This window comes from Bradysia coprophila, unplaced genomic scaffold (assembly GCF_014529535.1).
Source record: "Bradysia coprophila strain Holo2 unplaced genomic scaffold, BU_Bcop_v1 contig_200, whole genome shotgun sequence".
NCBI lineage: Eukaryota > Metazoa > Arthropoda > Insecta > Diptera > Sciaridae > Bradysia > Bradysia coprophila.
The window spans coordinates 931176-943479 of NW_023503464.1; the positions used below are offsets into that span (position 1 = coordinate 931176).

At 34.8% G+C, this 12304-nt stretch overlaps 1 protein-coding gene across 3 annotated transcripts; it reads right to left on the reverse strand.

The window, feature by feature from the left end:
* Positions 1 to 3209: 3209 nt before the first annotated feature.
* LOC119075376 (pancreatic lipase-related protein 2) lies at positions 3210 to 12258 on the reverse strand. Of its 3 annotated transcripts, none has more exons than XM_037181809.1 (9): positions 12033 to 12258; positions 11688 to 11958; positions 11490 to 11601; positions 4626 to 4771; positions 4420 to 4535; positions 4235 to 4361; positions 3771 to 3962; positions 3524 to 3713; positions 3227 to 3453 (listed from the first exon to the last, which is right to left on the reverse strand). In XM_037181809.1, exons 2-9 carry the CDS (start codon positions 11737 to 11739, stop codon positions 3390 to 3392), a joined length of 999 nt encoding a protein of 332 aa, XP_037037704.1. In that variant the 5' UTR covers positions 11740 to 11958; positions 12033 to 12258; the 3' UTR covers positions 3227 to 3389. The 3 variants fall into 3 exon arrangements, with proteins under 3 accessions (XP_037037705.1, XP_037037704.1, XP_037037703.1); XM_037181808.1 differs by having other exon boundaries at positions 12029 to 12258; XM_037181810.1 differs by having other exon boundaries at positions 3210 to 3453; positions 11688 to 12258.
* Positions 12259 to 12304: the final 46 nt, after the last annotated feature.

Genomic DNA, 12304 nt, shown 5'->3' on the forward strand with positions numbered 1-12304 from the left:
GTCTGGGAACATTGAGTAGTTTGAGTTTGATAAACAACTGTAAACCTACCCAATATAGCTCAAAACATTCGAATTTGCAAATTTTCCACAATTACAGCTGTATCTATCAATTGATAAGAGAATAGAGAAATTCGAACAACAGTTAAGCCAGAAAAAAATCGGTACCGAATGCTAGGAATACTTCGTGTGCCTAATATCATTGGTATTGATAAACTACAATCTGTAATTAAGACTTCGAATGCATGTATCACGTAAAGCATTGTAGTTACGAGGTTCCAAGTTGTTATTTGACAAGTGGGGAATACAGCCCTCCCCTTCGGGTCGGGCTGTAACACCCCACTTATCAAATACACAACTTGGAACCTCGGAAGTTTCTTTTTGTGTCTAATGCTATTTATTTCGAAACGAAATGATAAAACAGATTATTGTCGGTCTCTAACATGCCAATAGATTTCTGAAAAAAAATTCTTCGCCATTGATATTTCGTTGCTGTAATTCATTTTTTATGTTGGTCAAATTATTGCAATTCAAAATGTGTTCGGATGTCTGCTCAGTTAGATTGCAAAATGGACACAATGGGCTATCCTTGACGCCAATCCGGTTTAGGTGTTTGTATAAAAGGTCGTGGCCAGTCATTTTACGGAAATTTGCTGTGTATACTTTTCTGTTATTTGATTTGATTGAGGTTGGAGTTAGGTCTGACCACTGTTTGCTCCTCGATTCTAATGCATGTCGCGTGACAACATTTTCCTCCAATGTTTTCTTTATTTGCCTTTTCGCCACTCTGAATTTTCGTATATTCGATCTTTTTTTTCTTTTCGTTGTAAATCGTCGGACTTTAGGCTCGAAATCTAATCCATACTTTATGTGAATTTCGTTGATTTTATGGAGAAATGAAACTTTCGACTTTAGCACATTTTCGACCGGTTTGATGTTGTTCCAAAGACAGTTGGGAATTCTGCGGATTCGTTCGAACAGTTTCAATGCTGCTTCGTCACAAAATGATTCAATTGGTCTGACATTGCTAAATATTTCCATTGCAACAATCGGAGCCGATTTGATACCTCCGGTTATGATGCGAAGAGCCTTGTTTTGTGCAATTTCCAGTCTCTTCTTCTGTGATTTACTCGCACAAATTAACAATACGCTGCCGTTCATTAGTACTGGTGGTACTGGTAGAATGTACGTTTTATATGTTAGTACAAGTGTGTCCTTTGATGCGCCCCATTTTGTACTAGCCAGACGTTTCAGTATTCGGAGTCTTTTTTCTGATTTGTCGATAACTTCAGTGATGTGAGATTTGAATGTCAGACGTTGATCGAGAATCACTCCACCTCGGAAGTAATATACTATTAGCATGCATTTTACCATATAAAGGATTATATTACCCAGAGCTTGTCATTATTTTTGTCGTCATTATTGACAACAGATGAATAGCCGTATGTGACAGGTTTACAAAACCATCATTAATAATGATTCATTATCATCATGATCATTTTAGGAACAGCAAGCGTATCGCAATTATAATCACTGAATCTTTTACTTCTTTCGGTCAAAGTAGCGTCTAGTGTTTGATATGAAGTCTTTTACTTCATTTGTTTGAAATGATATTTTAACATAAAGGCAGGGGCGCCGACTTGTGTTTTGGTTGTTGGGAGCGAGATCTATGTACAGTGATTTTCACGATAGCGAATCTAGCAACTTAATTTAATATCAAGAGAAAGTGCAAGACCTGGTTCTCAGTGATTTGTAAATCTAACAGAGAAATATGTATTCTCCCATCGTAGTAATAATATAGTCGAGAAATGTAAAGCTAAGAACAAACTATAACAAAAGGGCGCATGAGTGCGTACAGAGGTTTTCCTTTAAGAAATTGCCTGTCTAAACCGAACCAAAAACTCTAGTTTTCCAGCAGAACGTCATAAAATAAGGCTACATTCGTCCAAATAGATAGGGTTCGCCAAAAAACTAAAATGAAGTGATCGTATTGCAATCAAGATTGAGTCAATAATGTCTAAGTCGTACTTGTAGAACATACTTCTTCATGAAAATATTACGGAATAACAACATTCACTTACTTTTGTTCAAGCCTTCTTTTGACAATCTAGCTTCATTTTATATAATATTTTGGTGGAAAATTTGAGTTGAAATTTCCGGTTTTTCATCTCTATTCTGGACATGTATATCGACATTAGAGAAAAATTGCTCGTGTGCATGTTTTCCATTTTTTATGCAACTGTCGTCTAATGGTCGGAGTGGTTCAGGTAAAGTAAAACTTGAATCGGAATCTCATTTACCTGATCTTAACAGGGTGGCTTCCGGTTAAAGAAAATGAAACTGACCTGAAAAAATCAGGTTGGCTCGAAAGTAGTTTCAGGTTGACTTCCATTTTGACAACAAGTCAAAAAGTTAACATTTCAGGTTTCAGCTTATACTTACAAGTCGGACTCGTACCCAATCCAGGTCGCCCTCGCCCTGACCAAAAGTCCTGACATACTATTTCTTTTTCATGCTTGCTATGGGAACCGAAAGTAAAAATGTCAATTTTGAGGGGCGAAAGTAAACATTTTTCTACTTTCGGTTCCCATAGCAAGCATGAAAAACTCAATACGTCACATGGAAAAGTACTTTCGGACCTTTGTCCTTGTGACGTAAATGACTATTTCTACAAAAGTATTCTTCATAGCCTTTGTCATATTCCTCGTATGATTTTATTTTTAAACATATCGTCTGTAATATAGATGACTATTTCTGCACGTTTCTTCTCGGTTCTACATTAGGAAAGTGCTGAAGTGGAACACCAAGCTAAGACAAAACTAATACAAAAACTACAATTCCAGACAACTCACACAGAAACGTTATTATTATTGCTTGTGAAGGTCCGAAAAATGTCTGAAGGCTTTTTTTGTTTCAATTCAGAAACAGTGGCAATAATGTTAGTTTATTTAATTAAGAAAAATATCAAATATCTGTTGGGTGCTACGCACCCAACGAATCTTGGTGTCGGGTGCTTGAGCACCCAACGCCACCTAGAAGTCGGCGCCCCTGCATAAAGGGAAACACCAGCTAGAGCTACTCATTTATCTTACCGGTTGCAGTCGATAACAAATGATCATAAGTTTGAGTTTTCCAGCGGAACGATTCGCCGTATCATTATTATGGTTACTGTGTGAATGATTTAACAGAGACCAGAGGAAGTGAAAGAAAAGTTTACGACAAAAAATTAATTTTATTTAATTTTTTGATTTTCCTCAATGAAAGACGAACGTGCGTCTTTGTTGTATAAAAAAAACTTAAAATTAAAATTTAATTTCCTACACTCTTTAAGTTCATTATTCTCACACCGAAAGCGTTTTTGTAGATCGTGTGGCAAATTCAAAAAGCTGTCGTTACGTATCATTGAACGGACAATGTTTGGCAAAGTCAACTTTCACGCAAAATCCTCCAATCGTACTGAAATTAAACATTTTTTTTTGGTGTGTTACCGAAGTCATGGTGGAAAAAAGTGAATTTCAAAAATTACTCTTCTGGTACATCCTGACCAATGTGCATCATTTGAACTAATTTCGAACCGTACGGTGTTATCTGCGTCACAGGTAGTCGATTGCTTTTTGTGCAGCCTCGCGGGCAAGGTACTGCGGGGAAAATTTTGTGTTTAAAGATTGCATTCGCTAAATAGCACACGCTTAAGAAATGGCTGCATCGACTCCGCCCTGCAAGTGAAATCAATCGTTACTTTGAACACAGAAAACATTCCCGAATGTACGTACGAATGATGTGTCCTTTGCAAAATGGTTGCTGTTTCCCTCCGTTGATACACAGATCCAATGAACCGCTGAACGACACCTGTCCGAGACCACCCGAATTGGTGTGTATCACTTGTACTACGTCTGCATCGTCTCGCGTCAATCGATACGATCGCGGTGCCTGACGTTCAATCAATGGCTTTGCAGGGTCCAGACCTTTAAAATTCGAGAGAAAAAAACGTTGAATTCAGTTGTTAGGCCTTTACGTGTTACGGTAATGTAAATGGCACTTCGCTCATATGAAATATGCATTTACATTGCCTAATCACGTAAAGCACAGTACGTACGTCAGTCCAAATTTTTATTTTGACGAGTAAAAATACCGCTCTCCGCTTCGGGTCGGGCTATAACGTCCCAACTCGTCAAAACAAAAATTTGGACCCACGGACGTAATGTACAAACACTCATTTGAACGCCGAATATGCGACCTATGATTTTATGCTGCCTTGTAGTCAGATGCGTAGTCACCATGCCACAGATGTGTGCACCAAGTGAATGACCTACGCAGGTGATTTGTTGATTGTCTTGACCATGATGCGTTAGAAATGCATAGACCTTTGAAGATAATTGCCTTTATTGATCGGTCGTGCGAACATCACATAATATGACTAACCTGAGCTGCACATTGACCAACTAATTTCGTATTTGATAGTGCGGACAGGTAGCATGGATAGTATGTTAGCCGCGTCCAACTGACCATAATAACATTAAATTTCCTAGACAAATAGGCTAAATAAATGCCAAAAGAAAAAAAAAATGATTCAACGGCACAACGCCCGATTAAACATTTGGATTATAAGTTGAATAGTATCGTTATACCGTCTCGTAAATATCTCATATGCCTATCCACATGGCTGCCATTGAAACCGTGGACAATGAATGCAGTTTCTTCATACGATTTAAATTTGGCACGACGTAACGAGTCTGGGTCCAATGGATTTATTAGCTTACCGCGTCGTTGTTTTCTGTAAAGTGCGGTAAGTTGTTTTTATTTACATTGTTAAATGAACATTGTATGCACACTAGGGTGGTCTAAATTTGTGTGGACACTACAGTTATTGAGGTGGAAAAAACGTTTGTGAATCTCTTCTACTTTGTTCACACTTTGTTTTACAAGCCATAATAAGAAGCAGAGTTTCTGAAACTTATTTTGCTCCCTAATTCGATTTTTTCAGAGAGTTTGTTTTCTGGAAAGCCTTTTGTTTGAAATCAATTTGTTAATTATCCCAAACTTACAGAAAGAAGGTGTCTCCTAAATAGACTTCACTAAATCAGTACGAAATTGAAGTCGTTGTAAAAAGTATCTGCAAAGAACGGAATCTGACAACACTGTCAAGGATAGATTATAGGCTAGATACGTCTTTTTGTAACTACTTTTCCAGTTTTTTTAGCTTTTAGCCCAAATTCTGAAGTAGTTGTTTCTACAGCTATCGAAAGATTGTTTTGCGACACAAAAGTTTTGCCCACCAATGAACAACAATCCTTTTATGGAAATAAACTAATGGAGGAAAATTTGAGGTAATCGTTAGAGAATTCAACCTTTTACCAAAGTAGTTCCACAACTTTAGAGAACTTCATTTGCCACTACTTTAGCTAAAGTAATTGTGGTTACAAAACTTTGACAACTACTTTTGCCACTACATCAGCTGAAGGGGTAAAAATCGTGGCAAAAAGATTGTTTTGCGACTACTTTTGCAACTATGGTTTGCCACTACTTCAGCTTTTTAGCCCAAGTTCTGAAGTAGTTGTAAGAAAATGTATCTAGCCTTGGCAGCGCGCTGTTGTGTAATTAGACTCCATTTTTCCTACTTGAGCTGGTACGGAATTGATTTAATCAAATTTTTGTAGTTCTTAAATGGACATAATTTATGCAGGAGAGTTCAAACAACGCAAAAAACACTATTTTCGAAGTAACACTCTTGAATGATGATGTTTAAAACAGATTTTTTTTAGGGAATTTGCCCAGCCGAAAAAATTGACAACAGAGGAATGTGTGGTTCATAGTGGAGTTAGTAGGGGCTGTCCTAAGCAACATAAGCTAGAGTTCAGTTATTTCTGATTAAAATTAATAAGAAATTTTTTTTAAATATATTCTTTTGAAAATGTGAGCTATACGTCAGTCAATCATGCTTATCACGTTTTTTTACATTCTCTAATGTCCATTTAAGAACTACAAAAATTTGATTGATTAAGGAGTGATTTCGTACTGTTTTTGTCTGTTTTGAAGACGACCTTCCTTTCGTAACCCAACAAAAGTATTCAATTTTTTTTGTGCCAATCTCGTCACGAGCTTTCAGAATCACTAGGATGACCCAAGAAAATGAAACAAAGTTTTTTCTTGGACCACCCTAATACATACATCATGCGCAGTTGCGGATGAACTAATTTCCAATAAATAAATAAAATCATTTTGCAAACCATTATTTTTATGTGAATGCCACAACAAAATTGCCGCCATAAATTTTTATAATTTCAATTGAAAAATGTTTTCTTTGAATTACATTTTTTAAAATATAATAATTCATTGTCGGTTAATGCTAGCCGTTGTGTAGTTGCTCTCTAATTTATTTATTATCGCCGCTTTCTTTTACGCATGGAATTGGGGTTTTGGTTTTTACTTCACTTTTATTTATTTACAGTGCGTGGCAGATATTACGACCAAATCATGCTCATAATGATCTGTCGATACGTATGACTTAAAACTGCCTAATCAATACATGCTGTGGACTCCACATCATTAGTTCCACTTAACGTAAATACCATACCGCATGCACATCTATTAGTTTAAGTTAAAACAAATCACAGTTTACTCGAGCAATGTGTGTGATTGTTTCCTCAGCTGTTAACTAGCCATATCGGAGATAATCATAGACATCATTCAAATTGAATTCGTAATCTTCTTAGCGCAATTAGATATGTATATAACGCAACCATGAGACCGCAAAGACTACGAATTACGCGAATCATTTTGAAAGGAAAAGTGCAATTGGAATTCATCTTTGATCTGAATTAAATTTTCTCTTCGACAGAGCAAGCATGTTTTACCAGTTTCATTTATCGAGTCTATTACTTCGCTTGATTGAACATTTGCTGTAGATTGATACGTACAATCTTTGACTTCAATAGTTTTAGCATACAATCCATATAAGACCACATTCGCTAGAGTTAATTGTTTATTTTTCTCGTCGTTGCCGATAACAGATGACAATGGTAAACCAAGGTGCCTATATTTACTTCCAATAAGCAATTTTTCTGGGATTAAATTTTAATACCCTGCTATCGATTAAGGAACTTCAAATCTTTTGTGTATGTGTAGAATGATGAGTTCGACGGATGTTATTTCACGTCTGTAAACGCTTTAAATTTTTTAACGACACCAGTTCCACAATTTCCACAATTTCCACAATTTTATTGACATAGAAAACTGAACCACCCTTAATTCTATCAAGAATATATTAGAATCGCGATTTTTTTTGGCTCACACAGAGTTTTGTTTCATCCGATTTTTCGAAATAAATCTGCAATTAGAAATCACATATAATCCTTTCAGGGTATTTTCTCGGTAAAAACTGTTAGAAATAAACTCTGAAAAGACTAACAGAGCAATAGCTCAGTATAATGATTCTCGACTGGTGTACTGGAGGTCCCGGGTTCAAATCTCGTCAGATAAATAGTTTTGTTTATTTTATGAAAAATGGTATGGTAATGTTTCGTGAAGAAAAACCGTAGATCACACCTCGCACATAAATGTTGTGTTCACCACTGGGAGAAGTAGTAAATTCTAATTCGAGCGAAATCGCGACCAATCAATTTTCCATACCATTTTTGAAAACATAAACAAAGTGACAGTTTAAGTGAGAAATGTTCTATTTTTTTCGCAACGGGAGAGAAATTTAGTTGTAATGTCAACACAACATTTTTCACAACAAATGCTTTTGAAGTTTCAGTTTACATTCTAATAATAACAGACGTCACCACATCTACAATTTGTTTTTGAACAGTCAATTAATGTGTGTCTCATCTCTCTAGGACCTTATAATTTGGGGTTAAATGAAAGTAATTACCGAGGGAATTAAATTTTAATTCCAAAAAAGATCCATTCGCGTACTGTTAATACCCAAAAGATTAAGATCTAGGTCCACATTTCTATCTGTTATACAAATCGATAAAATTCTGAAAGTTTTGGTGGTAGGCGAGATCATGCAATTTTATTAAACATTTAAAACAACTAAAATGAATGTACGCGCGACACTTACAATATTATTATAATACGATGGGCTGGTTGGGCTACAAATTTTTCAATAATAAAAACGGTAATTATGCAGATCGCGTTAATAACAGTGGGCCTACGATCTTTATGTTTTATTTGCTAGATGTAATATGCAAATGAACTTTTTCTTAGATTCGTGTACACAGAGGTAAAATACACTCGGCATTGTTGTTGTGCTGAGTAAATCGTTCGATTCATGGTTCATAAACATTTCTCATATAGCTCACCCATCACCATTTCGTTTACATGCTCCAAATTAATCGTATAATATCCAAACATATCCATGGCATTTTTATTATCAATTAAAAGTCTTGGCATCATCATTATCCATTTCATGCTTTTCATTTTTTTTTTGTTTATTAATTTTTGTTTTAATTTTTTTTCCACTAAAATGAAAAAAGAAAATTTCTTGTGCATAACCTGTGTCTTGTTAATAAATAATTTCTTGTTTACGTTTCGTTATCGTTGAATGGTTTCACTATACGGTAAGGCACACGTCTGCAGGACATGATAAAATCTCAGAACGAGACAAATTTTTCTCTTTTTTTTCGAGTAATAATTTTTATCGTCAATTTGTTGTCACAAGCAAAACCAACAACCATAAAACCGATGTTAACATTTTGTTATGAATATAAATTTTAACGCAAAGGGCTTACAAAAAGACGAAATTGAAAAAATAAAGTAAAACAACAGCAAACAACGAATGCATAATGAGCATCAAGTACAATAAAGTTCAATTACACGCACTTCATTTTGTGTTATCAACCGTTTGCTTTTTGCATAACTTTCTGCGCTATTTATCTCCATTGTTTTGTAATATGTCTGAGTTTGAGTTATTTATTATTTCAAGAACTCAATTCAGTTTTTTTTTCAATTTTTCTTTTTAGTAAAAACAATTGTAGCAAATTGCATTGCATCAGAAATAGCAACAAAAAGGCAAGTGAAAAAAAATTAATTTTTTAGCGCCATCGCCACTTAAGTTTTGTATGGAATGTTTTTGTTAATATCTTGTCTGATCAAAAGAGGTTTTCCTCAGAATTTCTGAATATTACAGTCGGCAACTTTGAAATGAATGACACATTTTGTTTCAGCTGTCTCTCAGCTGATCCACTCATACAATTAAAACTGTTAATACTTGCTTATACGGGTGAAATAGTTACACACGCGTGGCAGTGGTAGAACCGTTTAAAGACATACAAAAATAAAATAATTTAGGATCAGGTCAGTGTGAGATTACTTTCGATTTTTTAGGGACAGTTAAAAAACGAATTAACACTTAAAAAAATTTACTTATTATCACATTTTCGTTTTCAACAGATTCTACATAATTTCTAAATTCACAGATTTGACAGTCTTGATATTACATGGTTTTTTGGTTTGTATCCCAGTAAACTGGTCGTTACATGTGTGCGACAAAAATTTCGATTGGGAAAAAATTCAAATATTTCATTCAATATAACAGCTGTCAGAATGCTTGGGACAAGAAATTTCAGATCCTACATAAAACAAAAATGTGATAATACCTAATTTTTGATAGCTGTAATCCCACTTCGATTTTTTCTCTGTACAATTGACACTTCTAAAATAATGTTATCAATTCTATATATACAACACACTTGTCACGAAGAAGCCGAGGCTTGCCGACACTTGCCGAGGCTGATAGTGACAAGTGTGTACTCTATTTTATCACAGCGAAAACGAGACAACAACATAGACCTCTAGTGTAATTTTTGACTTATTTTTCTACTTAAGTAATTTTGACATCCGAACACCGCGCGTATGTGATAAAATGTATTAAAAGTAATTACCGAGGGAATTAAATTTTAATTCCAAAAAAGATTCGGTCTCGAACTGTTAATCCCCGATAGATATAAGTCTAGGTCTAGGTTCTATCTGTGCAAAAACACGGTTGTTTGTATTAGTGTATTAGCTGAAAAACAGCTAAAACAAAACTAAGTTTCAAAGTCACCGACTGTAATCCAAACATCATACTAGAAATATTACATACTGCAGAGATTGTTGTATTGAGATAAACAGGGCACTAACATTAAAATCCGTATGATGTTGAAAGAGTTCGATAGCACTAGTAGAACTCTTCTTTTATTTCAATCAAATTTCGATAGACTTACTAAATTATTCACATTTTACATAATCATGCCGCCACCTGAGACATCATAGGTACCCAAGTTTTGGTAAAATGATTAATAGAACATTTCGAAACAGTGATACTAAACTCCTTTCATGTTTAAATTTTGAGTTTTCCTGCATTTGAATGCAAACTAAACTTTCCAGCTCACCTGATGCTTCAGAAACGGTTAATCATCTATTATCGACAGTAATCTATGTTAAAACGAATGAAGTAAAGGATTTGTATATCAAATACTAAGCGATATACTTTTAACAACAGAAGTAATAGATTTTACGGTTCGTTTGCCGTTCTATATTAGACTAAAATGGTGAAGGAACGCACACTCCATTTGACAATGACACGACAAAAGTATCTGAAGTATGTTTTTTACTTAAATTTTCTATAGTATCTTAACAGACTTTGGTATGTATCTTAAATCTAGACAAACGAGTGCATGGTGTCTTGACCAGAGCTAACTTTTTTGAAAATTGTCTGCCTTCATTATGTAAAAACTTTTGCGAGTAGACAAAACCCTTAGCTGCTATGGCAAACTTACATTAAAACCTGCACCTGATCTCTGGTAAATTATTTTTACTGAAAAACCAATTTTTTAGATATTGTAGCAGGTACCAAATGGTCTCTGGACACCCATAACGTGTTGGTATATGTTTAAAGTTTCTTCACTCAAAAGTCAGAGGAGTCAGATTAGGAAATTATATTTTTCAGCAATTAAGGAAAATAATTCCCTATCATTTGGGGTCAAGGTTTTATTTGTGAGGATGAAGCAAGAGCTGAATTTCCACAAGAGAAATACTATTTCTGAAATAGAGTCAAACCTCTAGAAGTATTTTGTTCAACATTGACCATAATTGGAGATGCATACAATTGGTTGGGTTTGTTTTCAAACAAAAGCCTCGCCGTATTTCGTTGCACGGAAAACAATCTACACATAATAATGTCAGACAAAACAACTAGTCATCTGTTAACGACAGCGACTTCAAAAACAAGTAATGAACTCGGAATAATGATTTATATTGCAAAATACATCTAACGGATGAAGTGAAGTAATAGATTTCGTATCAAAAAATTGAAAAAGTTTTTAACAATAGAAGTACAAGATTTAGTAAATCCTGTCACGATGCGCTTTAATATTGATTGCAAATAAAGGTCAAACAGAGATGAAAAACGAAAAAAAAAAACTCAAAATTGAAGGTTGACCTAACACCAGTCGTTAATCCACAAATTTCACACACCAAAAAATAATAAAATTTAAAAACAAACTTACGGTGTGTACATAACAAAGTCAATATCCTCATGCGGACACGAATATTCTTTTTTAAGCATACATCTGAATAGATTTATATCGAACACTCCAGTTCCCATAAACTCTTCCGTATCTACAAAAGACAAACCAGAATTAACACTTCGAATATTTTATCGATAAACCGTTCGATCGAAAACGATCAATTAAACAACAATTTACCGTCAATCACAAACAAAATCATCAAAACAACAAGAAATTTCATTTTTAGCATTTCGTTAACACATCTTCCGTTGATCCAGATTTTCAATTTCAATTTTCCTCACAAAATATCCCAAATTTTCATTACACCCGATCACTGATCGAACACTTCCGTCTGATCTGTATGTTCATAATTTTGGTAATCCAGTCGATAATTTGCTGCATACATTCTGCGTTAAGTACTTTCCCTTCCTTTCATCTTAACCATAACGAGCGTAAAACCGATCTGGAGCTGCGTTTAAGATCAAGTAAACTTATAAACGACCCCACCATCAAAAAAAAAATAATTCCAAAATTTTTACAAACGGTGCAAATAGACGTGAGTTTGTTTTTATATTTCCAAAAAAAGCGTCGTAAAAAACACCAACGACTCAATTAATCCAGTCAATATTTAAGGCAAATAATTTTGTTTTTTTCTACTCAAAAATAAACCTCTTGCACATTCGACCGATCAGTTTAGAGTGAAAGAATTTCATGTGCATATAATGATTGTTTCATTGCGATATATAATAAAACCGCGATACACATGGGTTGACGCAAACTGTTATTCAAGATCAAGCGCACCCGTTTATAGCGAC